The sequence below is a fragment of the Heterodontus francisci genome, unplaced genomic scaffold (assembly GCF_036365525.1).
Source record: "Heterodontus francisci isolate sHetFra1 unplaced genomic scaffold, sHetFra1.hap1 HAP1_SCAFFOLD_124, whole genome shotgun sequence".
NCBI lineage: Eukaryota > Metazoa > Chordata > Chondrichthyes > Heterodontiformes > Heterodontidae > Heterodontus > Heterodontus francisci.
In genome coordinates, this window is record NW_027140322.1 from 249234 (window position 1) to 276820 (window position 27587).

Below are 27587 nucleotides of genomic sequence, written 5' to 3' on the forward strand. Positions count from 1 at the left end.
CCCTGCTCTTCTTCACTAAAACCACCCGTTAGACAAAGATCATGCAGGAAGGCAATGAAAACGTACAGCATATCTCCTCCATCCTAAATCTTCCTCCTGAACCCCTCCCCTGCTTCGTCCACCCTCAACTCCAAAAATAAGTGAGAGGAGTTTGTGCACTTTTTTGTCACAAAGTTCAAAAACATCCATTCATTCGCCTCCACTACTTCCCTTTCTTCGCCAACCCACCAGGTCTAACTTCCTATCTGTTCCCCACCCCCACCCGCACCCCATACCATCACCCTGAATTCACATTTTTTGTTCGCTTCTACAGAGATGAAGGAAATAGGAGATAGCAGTAAATGTCTTATGAAGATAACAAATAAGGGTAACATACATGGACAAGAAACTGATACAGTTACATAACATGAGTATAAATTAACTGTTAATCGTGTGAGTGATTGCCTGTGCAACACCGTAAACCGCGTTCAAAACATAAAAGGGAAACGGGAGACCAGAACTTGTCAAAGTCAGATGTCGTCAAATATCTGAAACATTTCTGTTCTTTACATTCTATGTAAGAAGTAAGTGTAAACAGATATTCTGTTGTATTGTTTTATTTACCTGTCACAGGCACATTTAACATGTTGTTTTTAATGCTGGTGTTGGCACAATGAGTTGTAATGAGTGATGAGGTGAATGTGTATTGAAAGTATAATCCTCATGTACTGTTGTCCAACAGACCACGTGCAGTTAAGGCTGTCTGACGGTGGAAGCCCATGTACTGGCCGAGTGGAGATTTATTACAATGGGACCTGGGGCTCAGTTTGTGATGATTCCTGGGATCTGGCGGACGCTGACGTGGTTTGCAAACAGCTGGGTTGTGGAAAGGCATTGGACATGGCACTTCCTGCATCTTGTGGACCAGGTTCAGGGCCAGTTTGGTTGGATGAACTGAAGTGTTCCAGTAACGAATCATTTCTCTGGAAATGTCCCTCAGCATCGTGGGGTAACCACGACTGTTCTCATAAAGAAGATGTGAGGGTCATGTGTTCAGGTAACGGTGCTTCCAAATACGCATTTTCCGTAGTGTTGTGCACGTGGCTTCACAGGGAAGCTATTACATCAAATTACATAAAATGAACAGCACAGAATCTGGCCATTCAGCCTAATTGGTCAATGTGGTGCTTATGTTGCCCACGATTATCGCCCCAGATTACTGCATCTAACCCTCTTTGCATATCCGCCTACTTCTTTCTCCCTCATGTACCGATATAGCTTTACCTTAAAGGCATCAGTGCTGTTCACTTCAACAATTGCATGTGTTCAGAATTCAAAATTCAAACCACTCCCCAGGTAAAACAAAAACTCTCCTGAATTTCCTTTCAGATTTATTCATGATTATACTTTATTTATGATCAAAAGCTTCGGTCTCTGTCAGTTTATTAGTGATTTCGTGTCTCTGTATCCCGAGATCTCTTTGCTGCTCTCCATCATTTTCACTCGTATTTTCCAAGCAAGTACATGTGGCATCTTTATTCTTCCTATCAAAACTCACCAACTTCGACTTATCTGTATGAAAACTCATTTGGCAATTGTATGCCCACTCTGCCCGTTTATTAACGTCTTCCATATTTTGTCCTTGGCTTTCTTAGTGTTAACTATTTCCCCAAATTGCTGTCATCTTAAATTTTGAAATGATGTACCCCTTGTCTAAGTCCAAATCATCCATGTAAATGTTGAGCAGCAGTGACACCAGCCCTTTGTCACACAACTTCCCACCTTCCACCATCCTGGGTTACCATCTTTAACAATGACGGTGTGCTTTGTAGCCAGTTTTCGACCATTCTTCCACTGATCTCTTGACTCCACATGCTCTGACCCCAGTAATGATCCTACTCTGTGGTACCTTGACAGAGGCCTTTCGAGAAAAGCAATCATGCATATTGCATCGACAGAATTATCTTTCTGTAACTTATTCAATTAATTCAATAACGTTGTTTGTCTTCCTGTTGTGAAATCCATGTTTATTATTCTTCATTACATTATGGGCTGTCAGATTTTCTGAAATAATTACCGACAATCAGTGAACACAGCCGGTGCAGCATGTGTTGAACTGTGCAGTATGAACATTTAGCAAGTTATCAATCTAAACATCTGGATATTTCTTGTGTCATTAACAGAGCACAAGGAGCTGCAGCTAGTGAATGGGAAACATCGCTGTGAGGGGAGAGTGGAAGTGTTCTACAATGGCACCTGGGGAACAGTGTGCTCAGATACATTCGATGGACCTGATGCAGAAGTGATTTGTAAACAGTTACAGTGCGGTCCCCTCAGTTCTATCGATTATTACACTCAGTCATTCGGAGAAGGATCCGGAACCATTTGGCTCGATGGGATGAAGTGTATTTCACATGAATCGTTCCTTTGGCAGTGTCAAACAGAACCGTGGGGTAAACACAACTGTGAACACAGGGACGATGCTGGTGTTGTTTGTTCAGGTAACAATACAAACCTCTCAATGTGCAAGTGTCATTTGAAACATCGGTGTCTGACACAGTCAGCATGTTTCTCTTCTCAACAGAAGCGAATGTAGCAAAGGAGCAGCTCCATAGATCAGAGGACTGCATTCGAGAATATGATTGTAAACGTGGGCTTTCACCAGGTGCTACTTCCTCTTTCCTATACCAACAATTGTACTCCTGTCTTATACTACATCAATAATAATAATTGATTCTCTTTGACAGATTCGGGACAATGGTTGCGCCTGTTTGGAGGTAACACCAACTGCTCCGGGAGAGTGGAGATATTGTGCAATAACATCTGGGGCACGGTGTGTGATGACTCCTGGGATATGGCCGATGCCAATGTTGTCTGCAGGCAGCTGGGTTGTGGCCACGCTCTATTGGCCCCAGGAGGGGCTACTTTTTCCCAGGGTGACGGTGTTATCTGGCTGGATGAGGTGAAGTGCACCGGAAGCGAATCTTCTCTGGCCGACTGTCCTTCCTCATCGCCAGCTCAATCTGACTGTGATCACAAGGAAGATGCCAGTGTGATTTGTTCCGGTGAGGATGGCAGGGTTTGAAGAGTGGGGTTAAGGTTGTTTTGTTAAATTGACTCGTGACTTCAGGAAATTAAGAACAGTATTTATCGTTTAAATGGAAAGCGCAGAAATTTCATCTTTTTGAACTTTTTTGTACACTATATTCCACAGGACTCGATGTGCCTCCAATTGTTTTCCCGTCCACATCTGCAGGTACTTACCATTATTACTATTCCAGCGAGTGTCAGGGTTTGCATTAGTTGAATTGCTATTGTTGTCATTCTCAGAAGATACTATGAGCACGTTCTCAATGACTGGATATTTTTTTGCCTCACCGGACATTTCAAATGTTCTGATTGAAATTCTGCTAATCCCAGTTTCTGGCTGTACCTGAACTGTCCTGTACTCATCAGAAACATGGGGGCACTGTCTCTGTAATTTAGACTGGCTCACACTTTCCTCTGGTGCAATGTGCACCACACATAATGGGGAATGTTCAGCCGGACTCATTGCCCGGAAGCAGTGGATATAATTATTAAAAACTTCTTGTAAATATTTTATTGTGTAAGATGGACTGTGTCTGTGTTAAAACTTTCTGTATTATTGTCATTAAGAACAGGGATATAAAACTACTTCCATCCTCGTTGCGGGCTGCTTCGGAGTCCTGCTAATCTCTGTGTTGATCTCACTGATAGTGGTTGTACAGAAAAAGTCACTCAGAAGAGGTGAGGTTCATATCTTACCGCGGATCCAACACAAGATCCCAGATATTGTGACATATCCTTGCAAAACTCTCGTTCATTGCAGCTTTCTATGGACTGCCAACTGGCTTTGTTCGAAATACATTGTACTCGTTTTTGCTGATTTTCTCCATTCAAAGTTCTCCTGAATTAATAGAATGTGACATTTGAAATTAAGAGTGATTTGAATTGTCCACATTCACTGTGAGAGTTCAGCACATAATTCATGAAAGTCTTGAAAATGTACTTATTGTAACAATGGATCCGGAAGTTCTATTGACATTTTTGGGCTGTGCATTCACCTATTTATTTGACTGTTAATCTTCCTTCATCCATTGGGTATCAATTTCAGCCCTTCAGATTCTGGCTCTGGGCATCCAATCTCGAGCTTTCCAACCGGCTCTGTCTGTTACTTTTGCAAGTGATATTTGTATAGGACCTTTTGCATTCACCAGCGGTGATTCCACATTTCAAAACAACGCTTCCACTCATATTTCACCCATTCAACGAACTCCTGATTTACTATAACAAATGGGACTCTTAATAAATGACACTTTTCATAATAATATAGAGTTCTTGTAGAAATGGCTCGCTCTCTCTTATTAAGAAAGATTCTATATCTCGGACAGCATAGGCCTGTTATCTCAACCAAGGACCCGATCAGAACAGGCTCTGTAACATGACAGTCCTAAAGCTGATAAGATCGAGCCTGGTAACCTCGCTAGACTGGAGGTATTTTACAAACGATCACAAGCAGGAGAACGGGCCATAGAGTAGTCGAGTTATACAGCAGAGAAACGCGCCCTTCCGCCCATCGTGTCTGTGCCAGCCATCAAGCACCTGTCTATTCTAATCCCATTACTCAGCCCTTGTCCCTTCGCCTTGGATGCCATGGCATTTCAAGTGCTCATCGAAATACCTTAACTGTTGTGAGGGTACTGCCTCTACCATCCCTTCTGGCAGTGTGTTCCAGACTCCAAACATCCTCTTTGTGAATATTTTCTTCCTCAATTCTCCTCTCAAACTCCTGCCCCTTACTTTAAATATATTCCCCCGGTTACTGACCCCGCCGCTAACGGAGCACGTTTCTTCCTATCTATCATATCAATGCCCTTCATAAATTTGTATGCCTCAATCAGGTCCTCCCTCAGCCTTCTCTGCTCTCAAGAAAACAACCCTAACCTATCCAGTGTCGCTTCATAATTGAATTGCTCTAGCCCAGGTGAACCCCCTCAGCACTCTGTCCAGTGCACACACATCCTTCCTAAAGTGTGGTGCCCAGAACTGTACATAGTACTCCAGTTGTGACTTAACTATCATTTTATACAGCTCCATCTTAACCTCCCTGCTCTTATATTCTATGCCTCAGCTCATAACTACAAGTATTCCATATGCCTTCCTAACCAACTTATTTCCCTGTTGTGCTGCCTTAACTGATCTATGGGCAAGTACGCCAAGGTACCTCTGACCCTCTGTACTTCTTAGGGTCCTACCATCCATTCTGTATTCCCTTGCCTTGTTAGTCCTCCCAAAATGTATCACCTCACACTTCTCAGGATTAAATTGCATTTGCTATTCCCCCTCCCATCTTGCCAGCTCATCTTTATCGTCCTGCAATCTAAAGCTTTCCTCCTCAATGTTTATGACATCAGTAATTTTCGTGTCATCTGCGGACTTACTAACATTACTCCTATATTTACATCTAAATCATTAATGTACATTCCAAACCGTAAGGGTCCCAGAACCGATTCCTGTAGTACACCACTGGTCACTGGCTTCCAATAGCAAAAACAACCATCGACAATCACCCTCTGCCTCCTGCACTAAGCCAACTTTGGATCCAATTTGATAAATTGCCATGGATCCCACGGGCTCTTACATTCAAAAAGGAAATAGTGAGAGATCAGGTCCCATATGTTCCCGTAAAGTTGAGGGGGAGGAGCAACAAGTCCAGGGAACCCTGGATGTCAAGGGATATGGAGGATTAGATAAAGAATAAAAAGGAGGCTTGTGACAGATTCAGAGTGCTGATAACAGCGGCTGCCCTAGAGGAGTATAGAAAGGAGAGGGGTGCTTAAAAAATGACTTCGGAGAGCGAAGAGGGGACATGCACAAACACTGGTGAGCAAGATAAAGGAAACTCCAAAGGCGTTGTTTTAAGTATATTAAGGGAAAGAGGATAACCATGGAAAGAGTATGGCCGATTAGGGACCAAAATAGCCATCAGTGTGTGGAGACAGAGGACATAGATTAAGTTTTTGATGATTACTTCTCATCTGTGTTCACCATGGAGACGGATGATGTAGGTGTAGAGACCAGGGAGGGGGATGGTGATATGCTTGAACAAATTAACATTGAAAGTTAGGAAGTATTAGATGATTTAGTGGGCTTAAAATGGATAAATCCTCAGGCCCAGATGAGATGAGCCACAGGCTGTTATCTGAGACAAGGGAGGAGATAGCAGGGGCTTTGACACATATTTTCAAATCCTGTCTGGTCACAGGAGATGTACCAGAGGACTGAGAACAGTGAATGTGGTACCATTATTCAAGAGGGGTAGCAGGGCTAAACCAGGTAATTACAGGCTGGTGAATCGAACATCAGTGGTAGGGAAACTATTGGAAAAAAAATCCGAGGAACAAGATTAATCTCCACTTGGAGAGGCAGGCATTAATCGGGGCCAGTCAGCATGGCTTTGTCAGGGGGAGATCGTTTCTAACAAACTTGATTGAATTTGTCCCCAGTCTGCTGCAGGTAAATATATGAGTATGCAGAAAGATAGATACATAGACATATACGAAAATAAGCACAACAAAACTACTCCGCATTCACAATACCTGGCTTTGTCTCTTTACTATCACCATCTCTGTGATTTGGATGTGTTCGCAGATAATTTACTGTTAAAGGCTCGTGGGTTGTAACTAAACTTTAATCATTCCCACCCTCCATCTGACAGGTTCTGTCACGAGTGGCAAGGGTTCACCGGCTGGTTTGTACCATGCAATTTATGAAGAGATTGAGAATATTCCACCTGGCAAGGATTCCTATCAGATCAGGCGTTCAGGTCTGAGTTTTATATTTCATACCGAATTTTCACGAGGCAAATGTTACTTCCGCTTAAATACCCCATTTTAATGGTCAGTTTACTGACTGAACACTGTCAGAAATCCGCTCACGATCACCATGTGAAGGAGTCCTATCACAGTGCGAGAGTGTCTATATCTGTGTGTACAGTAAGATGAGCAATGGGTTTGGGAAGATTCCCACCCGTCACTACTGCTTAAAGAACATGATTTCTGTTTCTTTGTAACTATCATGTCATTTTATTCCATTTAAACTGGCCCATAAATAGTCACTGCTCTCAGAAGGAGACAGTCAGATTATCTCAGATATTATTTCCCTGGGTGACTGGATCAGAAATACGTTCCCATCAGGAACTTCTTACCCGAAATCGGTGGTTTCTACAAAAAACTTATTCTTACACTTTGTATGCTGAAGTTTAAAATGAAATCTACAAATTCCACTTCATGATAGTGGAGCAACAACACTACCAAATCGATGAAAGCTTTGTCCTGCGATATATTTGGAGAGCGATTTAACCATTCAGATAAATTTCTGAGGTTACAACAAAACACACAAAGACGATTTCCCTGGCAGATAAGGTAAAGGCGAATCCTAAACGATTATGTAAGTATATTAAGAGGAAATATGTAACTAGGGAGAGATTAGGTCCCTTTCAGGATCGGTGCGGTAATCTGTGTGTGGAGCCACGGGAAATGGGCGAGGTTTTAAAGGAATACTTTTCGTCTGGATTTACCGTGCAGAAGGTCACGGAAGCTAGCGAGTTCAAGGGAAGGGACAGCGATCTCCTGACGTAAAGCAACATTACAAGAGAGGAGGTGTTGGAGGTTTTGAAGCGCATTAAGGTGGATAAATCTCTAGGGCCTGACCAAGTGTATCCTGGGATGCTATGGGAGGCAAGAGAGGAGATTTCTGGGGCCTTGGCAGAGATTTTAGCATCATCGGTAGCCACAGGTGAAGTACCGGAAGACTGGAGGATAGCTAATGTTGCGCCTTTATTTAAGAAGGGAAGAAGGGATAAGCCAGCGAACTACAGGCTGGTGAGCCTTACATCATTGGTGGGGAAGTTATTCGCAGGGATTCTGAAAGACAGGATTTATATGCATCTGGAAAGGCAAGATCTGATTAGGATAGTCAGCATGGCTTTGTGCGAGGGAAATCATGTCTCACGAATTTGATTGATATTTTTGAGGAGGTGACAAAAAGGTTTAGCGAGGATAGGGCGGTGGACGTTGTGTACATGGACTTTAGCAACCCGTTTGACAAGACCCCGCATGGTAGGTTGTTCGGGAAGGTTCGAACACATGGGATCCAGGGTGAGGTAGCCAATTGGATACTAAATTGGCTGGCTGATAGGAGGCAGAGGGTAGTGGTGGAGGGTTGTTAAAGAACAAAAAGATAATAACAGCACAGGAACAGGCCCTTCGTCCCGCCAAGCCTGCGCCGATCCAGATCCTCTATCTAAACATGTCGCCTATTTTCTAAGGGTCTGTATCTCTTTGCTTCCTGCCCATTCATGTATCTGTCTAGATACATCGTAAAAGATGCTATCGTGCCCGCGTCTACCACCTCCGCTGGCAACGCGTTCCAGGGACCCACCACCCTCTTTGTAAAGAACTTTCCACGCATATCCCCCTTAAACCTTTCCCCTCTCACTTTGAACACGTGACCCCTAGTAATTGAATCCCCCACTCTGGGAAAAAGCTACTTGCTATCCACCCTGTCTATACCGCTCATCATTTTGTACACATCAATCAGGTCCCCCCCTCAACCTCTGTCTTTCTAATGAAAACAAGCCTAATCTACTCAACCTCTCTTCAGTGATAGCGCCCTCCATACCAAGCAACATCCGGGTGAACCTCCTCTGCACCCTCTCCAAAGCATCTACATTCTTTTGGTAATGATAATGTTCTTCAGATTGGAGGCTGGTGATCAGTGGTGTGCCGCAGGGATGGGTGCTGAGCCCTCTGTTGTTTGTCATATATATTAATGACTTGGATGAGAAGTAGGGGACATGATTAGTAAGTTTGCAGATGACACCAAGATTGCAGGTATAGTGGACAGTGAAGAAGGTTGTCTAAGGTTACAACAGGATGCAGATCAACTGGAAAGTGGGTAAGTGATTGGAAAATGGAATTTAACGCAGGCAAGTGCGAAGCAATGCATTCTGGGATGTTAAACCAGGGTAGGACATATACAATGAATGGCAGGGCCCTGGGGAGTGTTGCTGAGCAGAGAGACCTTGGTGTGCTAGTACATTGCTCCCTGAAAGTGGCAACACTGGTAGACAGGGTGGGGAACAAGGCGAATGGCGTGCTTGCCTTCATTGGCTGAGGCAGTGAGTACAAGAGTTGGGACGTAATGTTACACTTGTACATACCATTGGTTGGGCTGCACTAGGTGTACGGTGTGCAATTCTTTTCGCTGCATGACAGGAAAGATGTGCTAAAGTTAGAGAGCTTGCAGAAAGGATTCACCAGGATGTTACCTGGTTTGGAGGGCTTGATTTCTGAAGAGAGATTGGATAGGCTGGGTCTGTTTTCCCTGAAGCAAAGGAGGCTGAGAGGGGACATGATAGAGGTAAATAAAATTATGAGAGGCATAGATAGGGTAGATAGCCAGATTCTGTTTCCCATGGTAGGGGTGACTAAAACTAGAGGACATAACTTTAAGGTGAGAGGGAGGATGTTTAAAGGTGATCAAAGGAGTAAATTTTTCACACGAATAATAGTGGGTATCTGGAATGAGCTGCCAGAGGAGGTGGTGGAGGCACGAACTGTATCAACATTTAAGAGGCATCTGGAGAGGTACTTGAAAGAGCAAGGCATCGAGGGATATGGAACTAATGCAGGCAGGTGGTATTAGTATAGATAGGCATTATGGTCGGCATGACGCGGAGGGCCAAGGGACCTGTTTCTATGCTGCATGACTCGATGACTCGAAGATCAAATCCGTTATTAGCCTCCTTGCACTCTTTTCTGCCCCATTGTCCGGGGTGGGTTTCGGTTTAGGGACCAATGCGCCGTTTGAGATTCTGAAAGGGAAAGAGACAGGGACAGAGTGGAGGGATTCTGGGTTAAGAAACTGTGTTAACTGACTATGTTTTACACTATTGTCTCTGCTCTAATGTCTGAAATCTGACCCACCAGCTGTACTGTGTATTGTTTTAACTGCTCACTATATGAGCCAACATTTATGGTCTATCTCTAGTTGCACTTGAACCACTGCAATCCCTGTGATGAATGTTTCACAATCGTGTCAGATACAAAGTCCCAGGACATTGTCACCAGATGATGACGGTATTATGCTATTTACTCGAACGTCCCAATCAATCTCTCCAATAACCATCCATGTTTGTGTTTAACAGTTTCTGATTCCATTGAGTCCCTCAATCAGATTGAATATTACACCAGTCACAGTTTGGGTGACACGGATCCTGGATCAGAAAATCCTGAAAGGAACTCCTCCAGTCTTCAGGGTGGGTACAATTTCACTTGTCACCATCACGTTTTTTAATCCATCACGCTGTCTGCTATCTAAAATTAGCAACTAAATATAAAAGAACTTAATCACCATAAAATTATGCTGCTGAAGACATGGAGCATCGCTGAGTGATTTTAGTTTTAAAAAAAAGGAGAAATAATTTGGATTTCTACAAAATCATCCCGATTGCACCCAGTAGTATAATGGAATGAAACTTTCAGTTCATGATGTTTTCTGACACTGTTGTCTGGGCGGTGATGTGTGAAATGTGTGTGCATGTTGGATGGGTGATTCAATGGGATACATGTGACATTAAAACGGAGGGGAGAATTTTGTCACACAGTGACCACAGACAGGCGGGGTGGGGGGGTGGGGTTGTTGGGGGAGGGAGGGAGGGACGGGGTAAATGCCACTGGATAGCGGTGCAAAGGAAGCTCGACATCTTCACACTGTTAGGTGATATCCCGAGAGTCGGCAGAGCTGGTGGGTGGAGGCTGCACTTTAAGGCGTTGGACTGGTAACTGAGCCTATAAAACAGGAAATTTATGGCAATTTTCCAAGTTATTCACAATTTAGAAAAGGATGGGCGAGAACAACAGTTTTCAGAGACTCGCCTTCTCCAAGCAGGGGGAAGGCCAGAGGAAGGTCAGTTTTGGGTGTGAAAGCATTGTGGCACTGGAGGGAGGGCGAGAGATGCTGTGTCGCAGTATTGACAATCTGGAGGCTGGCCAATCCTGGCGATCAAAACATAGGTATTCAGGATGAGCGTCCTCTCTGACTTGGAACTTAGATACACCAAGTAAAAAGAATGGAGGCCTTGAGAAATGAGTGCAGCAATTTACAATAGGTGTCAGCCAGTCCGGTTTTGAGGCCTCCCATTGTGGAGGAGAATCAGAGATGGAGAGAGCTGCAGTCCCCAGGAGTTGGTCTGCAGCACCCAGACAGGGACAAGAATCGTGAGGCTGGAAGAGAGTGTGGATGAACAGGGTGCACAGTAGCACGCAAGCAGCTTCTGAGTGCAGAATACGCTACCCACCAGAGTGGACTTACCATCATTGGCTCTGCTTCCTGCAAATTTCGGAGCAGCAGTGTCACTGAAGATCGTGCCTTTCCAGGGAGGTGGTTACTGATCTCTGCACAATGATTGAAGAGGATCTGAATCAGTGAGTAGGGGCACCCTGTCTCCAATTTCATTTTCATATTTGTGTCACTTAAGGTTGTCAGCTTGATGTGAGGCACGGCACTCACCTTGCCACACTACATTAGGGCATTGATCCTATTCCTGCACTGAAGCCTCTTGCATGGGAGCACCTCACGGCAGCTCACATCCTCCTCAATCGCCTGCCATGCCCTCCGTGCCTGCCTAGCAGGCTTCCTCCACCCCTCCCGAAGGAAAAGTGCTTCCATCCTTGCACTTGTTGCCTGGTGGAGCACTTGAAGGGGGGCATGAGCAAACCTGGGAGCCACCCTCGCTCTGGCTGCTGCCATCTGCCAAACACTCCAGTTATCAGTCCTCCCACCAGATGTCCTACAGTGCTTCTGCCTTTCATCGATTGCGGGCTGCCTTTTAAATATAGCATGGGCCAAAGGAGACTCAACTACTGCGACATGACATGGTCCTACCATTCGCTAACCTCTAATCTCACTACAGCTGAAGATCACAATCTACCCTGCCAGCCCGGGTAGATTGACGTCTAATAATATCATTCTAAGTATTTCGTCTTACCATTTGATATCTGTGAGTATCATTATTTCCTGTCAGGTCTGGTTCCGGGTGATTATGATGATGTTCTGACTGGAGCCATTGACACTCAGGATAGTCACTTGTTGCTGGACAGTGGTCCTGATGATCTCTTCACACTGACAAGTGCCGGCGGTGATCTCTCCACTCTCGGTGAGTTAAACTCTCACAGTCACCAGCTGTCTGTCACTACATTGAATTTCTTTCCAATTTGTGTTACCACAGACTGCTTGATTGAAATTCATGTTGAGATTAAAGGAAATTAGATTAATAGATGCCTGAATTATTTTAGATAAAAGATCCTGATTATATTCGGTGTGTGATATCTCTCTTATTAATACTTCCACTGGCAATCCTTCAAGTGCTCAATCTGAACATCCTGATTCAGTCTCAGCAGATCCATTTGATCTGCTGTCACCCAGTGGGCGTTGGTGAAACAACAGGGTGAATGGAGGTGGAAAACATTCAGAGGTCAACAAATTCCAGTCCCCTTTATATTATTCACACATAGATGGATGACCCGCACTGAACCCGCTTTCAGTCCAATCATTAATCCATAATCTTTCTCTCCACAGTATACAGCTCTCAGACCCACACTGAACCCGCTTTCAGTCCAATCATTAACCCATAATCTTTCTCTCCACAGTACACAGCTCTCAGACCCACACTGAACACGCTTTCAGTCCAATCATTAACCCATAATCTTTCTCTCCACAGTATATAGCTCTCAGACCCGCACTGAACCCGCTTTCATTCCAATCATTAACCCATAATCTTTCTCTCCACAGTATACAGCTCTCAGACCCGCACTGAACCCGCTTTCAGTCCAATCATTAGTGCATAATCTTTCTCTCCACAGTCTCCAGCTCTCAGACCCACACTGAACCCGCTTTCAGTCCAATCGTTAATCCATAATCTTTCTCTCCACAGTCTGCAGCTCTCAGACCCACACTGAACCCGCTTTCAGTCCAATCGTTAATCCATAATCTTTCTCTCCACAGTATACAGCTCTCAGACCCGCACTGATCCCGCTTTCAGTCCAATCATTAATCCATAATCTTTCTCTCTGCAGTATACAGTTCTCAGACCCGCACTGAACCCGCTTTCAGTCCAATCATTAATCCATAAGATTTCTCTCCACAGTATACAGCTCTCAGACCCGCACTGATCCGGCTTTGCTGTTTCCCTCTATTCCTGAAAACAATGGTGATGCTCACTGTGAAGCGTTTGCAACAGCAGACATTCCACCAACGATGGGCAGTGACTGTGTAATTCAGCAACTTACATCTCCATCAACCCGGTAAGAGCAATGCTTTATTATTTGTTCCATATTTTCATGTTTTATTTAGAGATACAGCGTTGAAACAGGCCCTTCTGCCCACCGAGTCTGTGCTGACCATCAACCACACATTTACACTAATCCTACACTAATTCCATATTCCTACCACATCCCTACCTGTTCCTACATTTCCCTACCACATGCCTATACTAGGGGCAATATGTAATGGCCAATGTGCCTGTGAACCTGCAAGTCTTTGGCATGTGGGAGCAAACTGGAGCACCCGGAGGAAACCCACGCAGAACTTACAAACTCCACACAGGCAGTGCCCAGAATTAAACCCAGGTCGCTGGAGCTGTGAGGCTGTGGGGCTAACCACTGCGCCACAGTGCCACCCTAACACTGACACTGACACTGTGTCAGCACAGTGCTGACACTGTGCAATCCCGGCTGTTTCCGATATTAATATGACAATTACTGGTGTTTTCAAGGGTCAGCGATTCCAAAGTATCAGCGAGAACATTTTTTGTACTTACTAAAGAAATAGGAGGCATATTGAAGCAGAAATATTCTGAGGAGATCTTATACTGTATTGATGTATTTGTTTGAGTGCGAACATTGCTGTAACCCTCTCAAGTCGTTTATCTTATCCTTTCAGGTAAACACCAGCCTTAAATCCTGTATCTGATGTCTGGAGGTGGGGCACAGACTGGTGGAAAATATTCTGTGTTAAATTTGAGAGAATGGCATGAACTTCCCCAACAGTGTGAACATGATGAATGTGCTTTGCTTTACCATATAAACATCACTTTATTTTAATGAACCATCACTTTACTTTGTGATGAAATAACTAGATTTGGCTTTTCTCTATATTTTGCTTGAATGTGCGTGTTTTCTGTTTAATTAAAATACCAAAAAAAATTGATTTCGGATCATTTCTCTGTCTTTACAAATACTGAGATATATTACTCTGCATGTAATTACCAACACTGTCACAGAGATTAAAACCATTGCTTAATAATAAAAAGTTTTTACAAAGTTCGTTTTGTAACCGCTTAACTTTTCCACATCCTATTAAAGAAGGTTTAGAAGACGTCAGGCAATCAATAAACGGTCTGTCTCTTTAATCTGCATTTCTTGTAACTGCTTCCTCCACCGCCATCTACTCAATGTGGACAAATTACTGCAGTTTATAATGTAAGTGCTGATGTACAATGGAAATAAATTTAAATAATAATAATAAAACATGTATTCAATCTTTTAGTTGGAATTTGTGACTTTATGAATATTAATGCCGATATTAATGTTCAAGCATTAAAGGCACACCAATTCCTGGATACAATATATTGTTTTACTGCGCTACACTATCCCTGAGGATTCCAGAGTATGTCGGAAGAGCAGGAGAATTTGATCAGAAATTAATGTGGTTTTGCACTTTAATTCTAAATATTTCATTTATTCATCAGCAGAGCGCAATTGTTCCTCAGTCGGGAGAACGACGACACCGTGCATTATTCTCCCACAGATTGTGACTTTTATTCCATTGCTGCACCTACTGAAACACCAGTATTCACCAGCAGAGGGCGACCATTATTAGAATTGAAAACAGATAATACTCCTCATCAGAGCCCTTTCCTATCCTGAGTGGTGTGAAACAGGGCTGTGTTCTCGCACCCACACTTTTTGGGATTTTCTTCTCCCTGCTGCTTTCACATGCGTTCAAATCCTCTGAAGAAGGAATTTTCCTCCACACAAGATCAGGGGGCAGGTTGTTCAACCTTGCCCGTCTAAGAGCGAAGTCCAAAGTACGGAAAGTCCTCATCAGAGAACTCCTCTTTGCTGACGATGCTGCTTTAACATCTCACACTGAAGAATGCCTGCAGAGTCTCATCGACAGGTTTGCGTCTGCCTGCAATGAATTTGGCCTAACCATCAGCCTCAAGAAAACGAACATCATGGGGCAGGATGTCAGAAATGCTCCATCCATCAATATTGGCGACCACGCTCTGGAAGTGGTTCAAGAGTTCACCTACCTAGGCTCAACTATCACCAGTAACCTGTCTCTAGATGCAGAAATCAACAAGCGCATGGGTAAGGCTTCCACTGCTATGTTCAGACTGGCCAAGAGAGTGTGGGAAAATGGCGCACTGACACGGAACACAAAAGTCCGAGTGTATCAGGCCTGTGTCCTCAGTACCTTGCTCTACGGCAGCGAGGCCTGGACAACGTATGCCAGCCAAGAGCGACGTCTCAATTCATTCCATCTTCGCTGCCTTCGGAGAATACTTGGCATCAGGTGGCAGGACTATATCTCCAACACAGAAGTCCTTGAAGCGGCCAACATCCCCAGCTTATACACACTACTGAGTCAGCGGCGCTTGAGATGGCTTGGCCATGTGAGCCGCATGGAAGATGGCAGGATCCCCAAAGACACATTGTACAGCGAGCTCGCCACTGGTATCAGACCCACCGGCCGTCCATGTCTCCGTTATAAAGACGTCTGCAAACGCGACATGAAATCGTGTGACATTGATCACAAGTCGTGGGAGTCAGTTGCCAGCATTCGCCAGAGCTGGCGGGCAGCCATAAAGACAGGGCTAAATTGTGGCGAGTCGAAGAGACTTAGTAGTTGGCAGGAAAAAAGACAGAGGCGCAAGGGGAGAGCCAACTGTGCAACAGCCCCAACAAACAAATTTCTCTGCAGCACCTGTGGAAGAGCCTGTCACTCCAGAATTGGCCTTTATAGCCACTCCAGGCGCTGCTTCACAAACCACTGACCACCTCCAGGCGCGTATCCATTGTCTCTCGAGATAAGGAGGCCCAAAAGAAAGAAAGAAAAAAAAAGAAATACTCGAAACACTGAGCAGGTCAGGAATCAACTGTGGAGACAGAAACAGAACAAGCTTTGCATCTTAATGCCATTTCTTCAGAATTATATAATGGTAGAGATTAACTACTTTTATTAAATGGTGAGCCAGGGAAAGGGGCATTCAAAGAGCAAAATAGTTAAGGTTTGTGTTGAGATAGAAGCAGGTGTGATTAAACGAATCGCGCCACCTTTACTGTCTCTGATCTATGTCCCTTTGATCTGCAACACTTCATTCTCTCAGATCTGACATTGTCATTAAACCTGCTGACAATGGAGTCGTTGTTGTTGTTTGCTGAAAAGAACCTTGGGGAGCCTAAACTCTCAATCTCTGACATATCTTCGGAGTTCCTCCTGGACCATAACCACACCAGCGAACATCAAGTCATCCATTCCCATACTATCATAGTACATGGAGACCGGACTTACTTGAGAAGGGCAGCGGCGGTGGGAGATAAAAAGCGGTAGCAGAGAGCCCCTTCTACCTCTCTCCACCTGTCAGAGCCGAGCTGTGACATCTCAGGAAAACAGTTAGGTGATTGCTGGGTATCTCGTCCGTGTCTCTGTTGATTAGCCAAGTGGTTTAAATCAAGAGACGTTATTACAGATGAAGAGTACATTTAAGAAATTCACTTTTAAAATATTGAACATCCAAATTAATTAATTAAATAGAATACAAATGGCTGGGCAGGCAATGTGCTGCTGTTGCAGCTGCACTATGTGGGAACGAGTGGAAGCTGGTGCGATCCACGGTGACAACATCTGCAGCAAGTGTTAGCTGCTCGAGGTACTTCCGACTCAGAGTTGATGAGCTGGAGTCCGAGCTGCGGACAGTGCGACACATCAGGGAGGGGCAGAGTTACCTGGACACAGTATTTCAGGAGACAGTCACACCCTCAGATTAATTAAATCAAACTTGGACCATGGTCAGGGACACGAGGGTGTGACTGCGATTGAGGAAGGGATGGTGATCCCGAATTTAGCTTTGGAGGAGGCTCAGCCAGTCCCCTGAGTCAATCGGTATGAGGTTCTTGCTCCCGGTGTGGACGAGGGCACAGACCGCAGGGAGGATGAATGAGCTGAGCACATCACAGTGGTGCAGAGCGCCAGTCAAGTGAGGGGTGAGAAAAGACATATCGTAGTAATCTGAGATAGAATTGTTAGGAGAATAGATTCGGTTCTCTGCAGCACAAACAATGAGTCCCGAAGGCTGTGTTGCCTACCTTGTTCCAATGTTAAGGACATCTCTTTTGGGCGAGAGAGGAACTTGGAGTGCGAGGGTAAGGATCCAGTTGTTGGAATCCAGGTAGGTACCGAAGACATAGGTAGGACTAGCAAAGAGGTTCTGCTGAGGGACTATGTGCAGCTCGGGGCTAAATTAAAAAGCAGAACCACAAAGGTAATAATCTCCGGATTATTTCCTGAGCCACGTGCACATTGGTGTAAGGTAAAGAATATTAGAGAGGTAGACACGTGGCTCAAAGTTGCTGTGGGAGAAATGGGCTCCATTTCCATCACCAGTACTGGGAAAGGTGAGAGCCGTTCCGATAGGATGGGCTTAATTTGAACAAAGCTGGGACCAGTGGCTTGGCGAATCATATAACTCGGATTGTAGATCGGACTTTAAAATTATTAGTTGGGGCGGGTGGTGGTGGTGGTCGGGTTAAATTGAAAGGACTTTTAAAAAAATCAAGAAAGAAACGAGAGAGCTGAGGCGCAGGGTCATGAGGAGGCGAACACAGTGTGATGGGAAGGGGCAGAAAATATAATCTGTAGCGTGCAGCAGAAATTAGAGCCAGAGTGAGTAATAATGTTAAAATATCAACGCTTGAGGCTTTTTAGCTGAATGCAAACAGCATTTATATAAAGATAGATGAGTTGAAGCGCTTGTCAAGAGGAAGAGGGCGGCTTATGTTAGGATGAGACGTGAAGGCTCAGTTAGGGGGCTTGAGAGTTACAAGCTAGCCAGGAAGGATCTAAAGGGAGGGCTAAGAAGAGCAAGGAGAGGACACGAGAAGTCATTGGCAGATAGGATCAAAGAAAACCCTAAGGCTTTCTATAGGTATATCAGGAATAAAAGAATGATAAGAGTTAGAACAGGGCCAATCAAGGATAGCAGTGGGAAGTTGTGTGCAGAATCAGAGGAGGTAGGGGAAGCGTTAAATGAATATTTTTCGTCAGTATTTACAGTAGAGAAAGAAAATGTTGTCGAGGAGATTACTGAGATAAAGCATACTAGGCTAGATGGGATTGAGATTCACAAGGAGGAGGTGTTAGCAATTTTGGAAAGAGTGAAAATAGATAAGTCCCCTGGGCCAGATGGGATTTATCCTAGGATTCACTGGGAAGCCAGGGAGGAGATTGCAGAGCCGTTGTTGTTGATCTTTATGTCGTCATTGTCGACAGGAGTAGTGCCGGAAGACTGGAGGATAGCAAATGTTGTCCCCTTGTTCAAGAAGGGGAGTAGACACAGCCCTGGTAATTATAGACCTGTGAGCCTTACTTCGGTTGTGGGTAAAATGTTGGAAAAGGTTATAAGAGATAGGATTTATAATCGTCTTGAAAAGAATAAGTTCATTTGCGATAGTCAGCACGGTTTTGTGAAAGGTAGGTCGTGCCTCACAAACCTTATTGAGTTTTTCGAGAAGGTGACCAAACAGGTGGATGAGGGTAACGCTGTGGATGTGGTGCATATGGATTTCAGTAAGGCGTTTGATAAGGTTCCCCACGGTAGGCTATTGCAGAAAATATGGAAGTATGGGGTTGAATGTGATTTAGAGCTTTGGATCAGAAATTGGCTAGCTGAAAGAAGACAGAGGGTGGTGGTTGATGGCAAATGTTCATCCTGGAGTTTAGTTACTAGTGGTGTACCGCAAGGTTCTGTTTTGGGGCCATTCTGTTTGTCATTTTTATAAATGACCTGGATGAGGGTGTAGAAGGGTGGGTTAGTAAATTTGCGGATGACACGAAGGTCGGTGGAGTTGTGGATAGTGTCGAAGGGTGTTGTAGGGTACAGAGGGACATAGATAGGCTGCAGAGCTGGACTGAGAGATGGCAAATGGAGTTTAATGCGGAGAAGTGTGAGGTGATTCACTTTGGAAGGAGTAACAGCAAAATCAGAATACTGGGCTAATGGGAAGATTCTTGGTAGTGTAGATGAGCAGAGAGATCTTGGTGTCCAGGTACATAAATCCCTGAAAGTTGCTACCCAGGTTAATAGGGCTGTTAAGAAGGCATATGGTGTGTTAGCTTTTATTAGTAGGGGGATCGAGTTTCGGAGCCACGAGGTCATGATGCAGCTGTACAAAACTCTGGTGAGGCCGCATCTTGAGTATTGCATGCAGTTCTGGTCACCGCATTATAGGAAGGATTTGGAAGCTTTGGAAAGGGTGCAGAGGAGATTTACTAGGATGTTGCCCGGTATGGAGGGAAGGTCTGACGAGGAAAGGCTGAGGGACTTGGGGTTGTTTTCGTTAGAGAGAAGGATGAGGAGAGGTGACTTAATAGAGACATACAAGATAATCAGAGGGTCAGATAGGGTGGATAGTGAGAGTCTTTTTCCTCGGATGATGATGGCAAACACGAGGGGACATAGCTTTAAGTTGAGGGGTGAAAGATATAGGACAGATGTCAGAGGTAGTTTCTTTACGCAGAGAGTAGTAGGGGCGTGGAACGCCCTGCCTGCAACAGGAGTAGACTCGCCAACTTTAAGGGCATTTAAGTGGTCATTGGATAGACATATGGATGAAAATGGAATAGTGTAGGTCAGATGGTCGGCGCAACATCGAGGGCCGAAGGGCCTGTACTGCGCTGTAATGTTCTAATTCTAATAATTCTAATTTGATGGCACATACAAAAATAAATGAATATGACCTGATAGCTATTATAGAGATGTGGTTGTCGGGTGACCAAGACTAGGAACTCAATACTCACGGGAATTTGACGTCCTGGAAAAATCGTCAAAAAGGAAAAGGAGGTGGGGTAACTTTGTTAAAAAATGAATCTATCAATACAGTGATGTTCAGAGATACAGATGCAATGCCTCGTGATGTGGAATTACTTCGGGTGGAAATAAGAAACAGCAAGGGTAAGAAGTCACACGTGGTGGTGTTCTATAGGCCCCTGAAGAGATGCCTCACTGTCGGACATATTTTAAATCAGGACGTAATGGAGACGTGTAAGAAGGGTGCTACAATTGCCATGGGTGATTTTAATCTGCATATTGATTGGACAAATCAAATTGGCAGAGGGAAGATGGAGGACGAATTTATAGAGTGCATCAGGAATTGCTACTGAGTGCAATACGTTGCAGAACGTACCTGGAAACAGGCTATTTTAAATCTATTAATGTGTAACGAGGTAGGATTAATAAGAGATATCGTAGTTAAGGATCATCGGGGGGTAATGATCACAACAGGGAAGAATTTCAAATTCAGTTTGAGGGCGAGCAACTCGGGTTTCAAACTAGTGACCTCAACTTAAACAGAGGCGATTATGGAAGTATGAAGAAAGAGTTGTCTGAAGCGGGCTGGAACAAAATAGACTAAGGGGAAGGTCAGTGGATGAGCAGTGGCAGACATTTAAGCAGATATTTCATAACGCTCAGCAAAAAAACAATTATCCCGGTCAAAATGAAGGAATTGACGAGAAGGATGAACGGTCCGTGGTCAACAAAGGTGGTCAAGGAGAGTATTCAATCAAAAGCGTAGGCATACAAAGCGGCAAAAACTAATGATAGGCCAGAGGATTTGGAATATTTTAGGAACAAGCAGTGGATGACTAAGACGCTGATCAAGAGACAGAAAATCGATTTTGGAAACAAATTGGCAGGAAATATAAAAACAAACAGCAAGAGCTTCCACGGGTACATAAAAAGAAAGAGAGTCGCTGTAGTGTGTGTGAAACCCTTGGAGGATGTGACTGGAGAGTTGATAACAGAGAACAGGGAAATGGCAGATAATTTAAACCAATATTTGGCATCGGTCTTCACGTTGGAGGACACTATAAGCAACCCACAGATATCGGATATGCAAGGAGATAATGGGAAGAAAGAAGGACCCAGAGATGGAGAATCGCAGAAAAACAATAATTTTACTCTTCAGTATACCCGACAGTTTTATATTGTTTTGGATCACACTGGTTGTGTTTATCATTTACAGCCGAATTGCAGATATTCCATATTTTTCCTCCAACACTGACCCTCATTTTATCACAGTGGGGCAGTGGTTAGCACCGCGGCCTCACAGCTCCAGCGACCCTGGTTCAATTCTGGGCACTGCCTGTGTGGAGTTTGCAAGTTCTCCCTGTGTCTGCGTGGGTCTCCTCCGGGTGCTCCTGTTTCCTCCCACAGCCAAAAGAACTTGCAGGTTGATAGGTAAATTGGCCATTCTAAATTGCCCTTCGTATAGGTAGGTGGTAGGGGAATATAGGGACAGGTGAGGATGTGGTCGGAACATGGGATTAGTGTAGGATTAGTATAAATGAGTGGTTAATGGTTGGCACAGACTCGGTGGGCAGAAGGGCCTGCTTCAGTGCTGCATCTCTAAATCTAAATCTACATCAAATCAAATATCAAAGATGCTGCGGATTCTCAGTTCATGCACCAACACATGTATTTACGCTGTGACGCAGACTAAATTTAGACAGGAGCTGAAGAACGCAGTGAAATACTCTCTCAATCTCATTGTTAAATTAGTGAAATCATAGAAAGAACTGAAGGTTTTGAAGACTGGAACTAAATCCTATTTCATATTCCATCCCCTACACTCCACACATGACCAAAAGTATATTTTATATCCACAGCACTGATCCCTGAAATGATCTAAATGTGGTTCTGAGATTATATTTTATTCATAAACTGAGCTGTTGAGGTGGGACTTCACACAAAAGCGTCACTAAAAATCTCAGCCGGATTAAACTAAACCCAGCCCGGACTCAGAGCAAAATGGACAGAGCGACAAATCAAAGTGATTGTGAGATGATGAAAGGAACAGAAAGTGCAGTGTGACAGGGTCACCAACAGATGGAGATGGTGAGAATGGAGCAGTAACTGCAGTGAGGCAGGTGATCCTGCAGACGGAGATGGTGAGAAGGACAGTAAGTGCAGTGAGACAGGGCCACCAGCAGATGAAGATGCTGAGCATTTGCTGACAGAAAATTCTGTGTTATTGGGTTTGGAAGTTTCCACTTGCTTGAGTTATTTACTTTATGTAAACCTGAGATGCTCAATTAAAGAATTGCAATACAAATTGCGTTAAATAGCTACTTTCCCAATATCTAAACACTTGTAACATTGAACTGGCTGATGTTTGGAATATTATTTTGAGTGATTAAAGATAATGTATAAATAAAGCAACAGCATTAAATAAAACACATGCAATCATTCACACATAAAAACTCTCTAAATAAGTTGTGTTGAGTTCTGCATCACTCAAGTTATGGCATCGGTCTCTCTCACCTATCTTTCTATGCTGGTATCTGTTCGACTACATCTAAGAGTAATTGAAGTTTTGATACTGTTCTCTTTTGAAAATTAATATTGAATCTGCTTTCAGAAACCCATCAGACAGTGAATTCCAGAACATAACAACTCCCTGCCGATTAGTTGCTCCCCTCTGTTATGTAAACAGTTTTTCCTCATCTCTCTCAACAGAGGGAGACATTTTAAATACAGTTGATTTCTCCAGGACAGAAGGTGGAGAGGAGCTGGAACCTCCTGAATTTGGACAAGCGATGAACAAAGATCCCTCTGAATCCCCAAGGAGAGCTGAGGAAAGAAACAGTCAGGAAGCAAATGGAAACAAGTGACACTTTATTGCAGCAGCAAAAACTCTTTGTCAGAATGTGGAGGTCGTTATCGCTGAGCTTTATATAAACTGGAGGAGAAAAGTGGAAGATCTTTAATACAATTTGTGTTATATGTCCATTTTCCAGCTTGGTAAACCCTTGTAAAATTAAAGTTGTAAATGATCAGGAAGTTTTTCCATTCGAATGATTACAGGCGAATGCATAAATTCAGAGAACCGATAAGCAAGTCCAGAGCGGCGTCGGCGAGAGCGGCAACAGGCGAGAGGAGCTGGGATATAATATGAAACAGCGGCTCTGCTCTGTGGCCCTGCTTGACCGACAAAATCGAAGTGTGACGCCACAGGAGAGCTGGCAAGTGACTGTTAGGTATTTCCTGCGTGTCTCTTTTTTGCTTTAAATCATTACACGTTGAGTGTTAATTTAAATAATATTTTTTTTGCGATACTGAGATCCAAATTAATTAATTAAATCGAATAGAGAATGGCTGGGCAGATGACATGTTGCAGCTATAGTATGTGGGAGCTGGTGGAAGCTCGTGCGATCCAAGGTGATCACATCTGTTTTAGTTTTTACTTTTAGTTTTAGAGATACAGCACTGAAACAGGCCCTTCGGCCCACCGAGTCTGTGCTGACCATCAACTACCCATTTATACTAATCCTACACTAATTCCGTATTCCTACCACATCCCCACCTGTCCCTATATTCTCCCGACCACCTACCTATACTATGGGCAATTTCTAATGGCCAATTTACCTATCAACCTGCAAGTCTTTGGCATGTGGGAGGAAACAGGAGTACCCGGAGGAAACCCACGCAAACACAGGGAGAACTTGCAAACTCCACACAGGCAGTAACCAGAATTGAACCCGGGTCACTGGAGCTGTGAGGCTGCAGTGCTAACCACTGCGCCACTGTGCAGCCCTGTGCAGCAAGTGTTGGCTGCACGAGGACTTTCGGCTCATAGTTGAAGAGCAGGATTCTGAGCAGCGGACACTGCGACATATAAGAGATGGGGAGAGTTAGCTGGACACTGTTTCTCAGGAGACAGTCACACCAATTAGATTAATTACATTAAAATTGGACGGTCGTCAGAGACAGGAGTGTGAGACTGCGAGTGAGGCAGGTATGGGGATCCAGAATTTAGCTTTGGAGGAACCTCAGCCAGTTTTTTTTATTCATTCATGCGATGTGGGCGGCGCTGGCCAGGCCAGCATTCATTGCCCATCCCTAATTGCCCTTGAGAAGGTGGTTGTGAGCTGCCTTCTTGAACCTCTGCAGTCCTTTTGGGGTAGGTATACCCATACTGCTGTTAGGAAGGGATTTCCAGGATTTTGACCCAGCGACAGTGAAGGAACGGCGATATAGTTCCAAGTCAGGATGGTGTGTGACTTGGAGGGGAACTTGCAGGTGGTGGTGTTCCCATGCATTTGCTGACCTTGTCCTTCTAGTTGGTAGAGGTCGCGGGTTTGAGATGTGCTGTCTAAGGAGCCTTGGTGCATTGCTGCAGTGCAGCTTGTAGATGGTACACACTGCTGCCACTGTGCGTCCATGGTGGAGGGAGTGAATGTTTGTGGATGGGGTGCCAATCAAGCGGGTTGCTTTGGCCTGGATGGTGTCGAGCTTCTTGACTGTTGTTGGAGCTGCACCCATCCAGGCAAGTCACACTCCTGACTTGTGCCTTGTAGGTGGTGGCCAGGCTTTGGGGAGTCAGGATGTGAGTTACTCGCCTGATGATTCCAAGGCTCTGACCTGCTCTTATAGCCATGGTATTTATATGGCTACACCAGTTCAGTTTCTGGTCAGTGGTAGCCCCTAGGATGTTTATAGTGGGGGATTCAGCGATGGTAATGCCATTGAATGTCAAGGTGAGATGGATAGGTTTTCTCCTGTTGGAGATGGTCATTGCCTGGCACTTGTGTGGCGCGATTGTTGCTTGCTACTTATCAGTCCAAGCCTGGATATTGTCCAGGTCTTGCTGCATTTCTACACGGACTGCTTCAGTATCTGAGGAGTCACGAATGGTGCTGAACATTGTGCAATCATTAGCGAACATCCCCACTTCTGACCTTGTGATTGAAGGAAGGTCATTGATGAAGAAGCTGAAGATGGTTTGGCCGAGGACACTACCCTGAGGAACTCTGCAGTGATGTCCTGGAGCTGAGATGATTGACCTCCAACAACCACAACCATCTTCCTTTGCGCTAGGTATGACTCCACCAGCGGAGGGCTTTCCCCCTGATTCCTCAGTTTTGCTAGGACTCCTTGATGCCATACTCGGTCATGTGCTGCCTTGATGTCATGGGCAGTCACTCCTACCTCACCTCTTGAGTTCAGCTCTTTTTTCCATGTTTGAACAAAGGCTGAAATGAGGTTAGCAACTTAATGGCCTTGGCTGAACCCAAACTGAGCATCACTGAGCAGGTTATTGTCAGCAGGTGCCGCTTGATGGCACTGTTGATGACACCTTTCATCACTTTACTGATGATTCAGAGTAGACCGATGGGGCAGCAATCGGCCGGCTTGGACTTGTCATGCTTTTTGTGTACAGGACATACCTGGACAATTTTCCACATTGCAGGGTAGATGCCTGTCTTGCAGCAATACTGGAACACCTTGGCTCGGGGCACGGCATGTTCTGGAGCACAGGTCTTCAATCGTATTGCCGGAATTTTGTCAGGGCCCATAGCTTTTGCAGTATCCAGTACCTTCAGTCGTTTCTTGATATCACGCGGAGTGAATCGAATTGGCTGAAGTATGGAATCTGTGATGTTGGGGAGTTCAGGAGGAGGCCGAGATGGATCATCAACTCGAAACTGCTGGCTGAAGATTATTGCAAATGCTTCAGCTTTATCTTTTGCACTGATGTGCTGGGCTCCCCCATCATTGAGGATGGGGATATTTATGGAGCCACCACCTCCATTTAGTTGTTTAATTGTCCACTAACATTCACGGCTGGATGTGGCAGGACTGCAGAGCTTAGATCTGATCTGTTGGCTCTTGAATCGCTTAGCTCTGTCTATCGCATGCTGCTTACGCAGTTTGGCATGCAAGTAGTCCTGGGTTGTAGCTTCACTAGGTTGACACCTCATTTTGAGGTATGCTTGTTGCCGCTCGTGGCATGCTCTCCTGCACTCTTCATTCAACCAGGGTTGGTCTCCTCGCTTGATGGTAATGGTAGAGTTGGGGATATGCCGGGCCTTTAGGTTACAAATTGTGGTTGAGTACAATTCTGCTGCTGCTGATGGCTAACAGCGCCTCATTGATGCCCACTTTTGCATTGTTAGATTTGTTCGAACTTTAAGCCATTTAGCAGTGTGATAGTGCCACAGAACACGACGGACGGTATCCTCAGTGTATAGGCGGGACTTCGTCTCCATAAGGACTGTGCGGTGGTCACTCCGACCAATACTGTCATGGACAGAAGTATCTGCAGCAGGCAGATTGGTGAGGACGAAGTCAAGTATGTTTTCCCCTCGTGTTGGTTCCTCCACCACCTGCCACAGACCAAGTCTAGCAGTTATGCCCTTTAGATCTCGGCCAGCTCGGTCAGTAGTGGTGCTACCGAGCCACTCTTGGTGACGATCATTGCAATCCCCCACCCAGAGTACATTTTCTGTCCTTGCTACCTTCACTGCTTCCTCCAACTGGTGTTCAACATGGTGGAGTACAGAGTCATCAGCTGAGGGAGGGCATTAGGTGGTAATCAGTAGGAGGTTACCTTGCCCATGGTTGACCTGATGCCACGAGAATTCATGCGTTCAAGAGTCGATGTTGAGGACTCCCAGAGCAACTCTCTCCCTACTGCATTCTACTGTCCCGCCACCTCTGGAGGATCTGTCCTGCCGGTGGGACAGGACATACCCGGGCATGGCGAAGGCAGTGTCTGGGATATTGTATGTAAGTTATGATTCCGTAAGTATTACTATGTCAGGATGTTGCTTGACTTGTCTGTGGGACAGCTCACCCATCTTTGGCACAAGCCCCCAGATGTTATTAAGGAGGACTTTGCAGGGTCGATAGGGCTGGGTTGGCCGTTGTTTTTCCAGTGCCTAGGTCGATGCCGGGTGCTCCGTCCGATTAGATTGCTTTTTATTCACTTCAAAGCGGTTAGGTACAACTAATTGGTTTACTCGGCCATTTCAGAGGGCATGTAAGAGTTAACCACATTGCTGTGGGTCTGGAGTCACATGTAGTTCAGACCAGGTAAGGACAGCAGATTTCCTTCCCTAAAGGACATTAGTGAACCGGATGGGTTTTTACAACAATCGACAATGGTTTCAAGGCCATCATTAGAATAGCTTTTAATTCCAGATTTATTAATTAAATTCAAATTCCATCTTCTTCTGCGGTGGGATTCGAACCCACGTCCCCAGAGAAATACCCTGGGTCTCTGGGTTACTAGTCCAGTGATAATACCACTACGCCACCGCCACTGCCCTGATCCAATTGGTATGAGGTCCTTGCTCCCAGTGTGGACGAGGGCACAGACTGCAAGGAGGATAATCGAACTGACCACAGCACCCACGTTCAGAGCGCAAGTCAAGTGGGAGGAGAACAGAGAAATGTA

General features: G+C 44.8%; 1 protein-coding gene across 1 annotated transcript; it reads left to right on the forward strand.

Moving 5' to 3' along the window:
• Positions 1-742: 742 nt before the first annotated feature.
• LOC137359210 (antigen WC1.1-like) lies at positions 743-10359 on the forward strand. Its single transcript, XM_068025268.1, has 8 exons — positions 743-1036; positions 2163-2480; positions 2564-2644; positions 2727-3044; positions 3194-3235; positions 3637-3747; positions 6719-6826; positions 10211-10359. Exons 1-8 carry the CDS (start codon positions 880-882, stop codon positions 10357-10359), a joined length of 1284 nt encoding a protein of 427 aa, XP_067881369.1. The 5' UTR covers positions 743-879.
• Positions 10360-27587: the final 17228 nt, after the last annotated feature.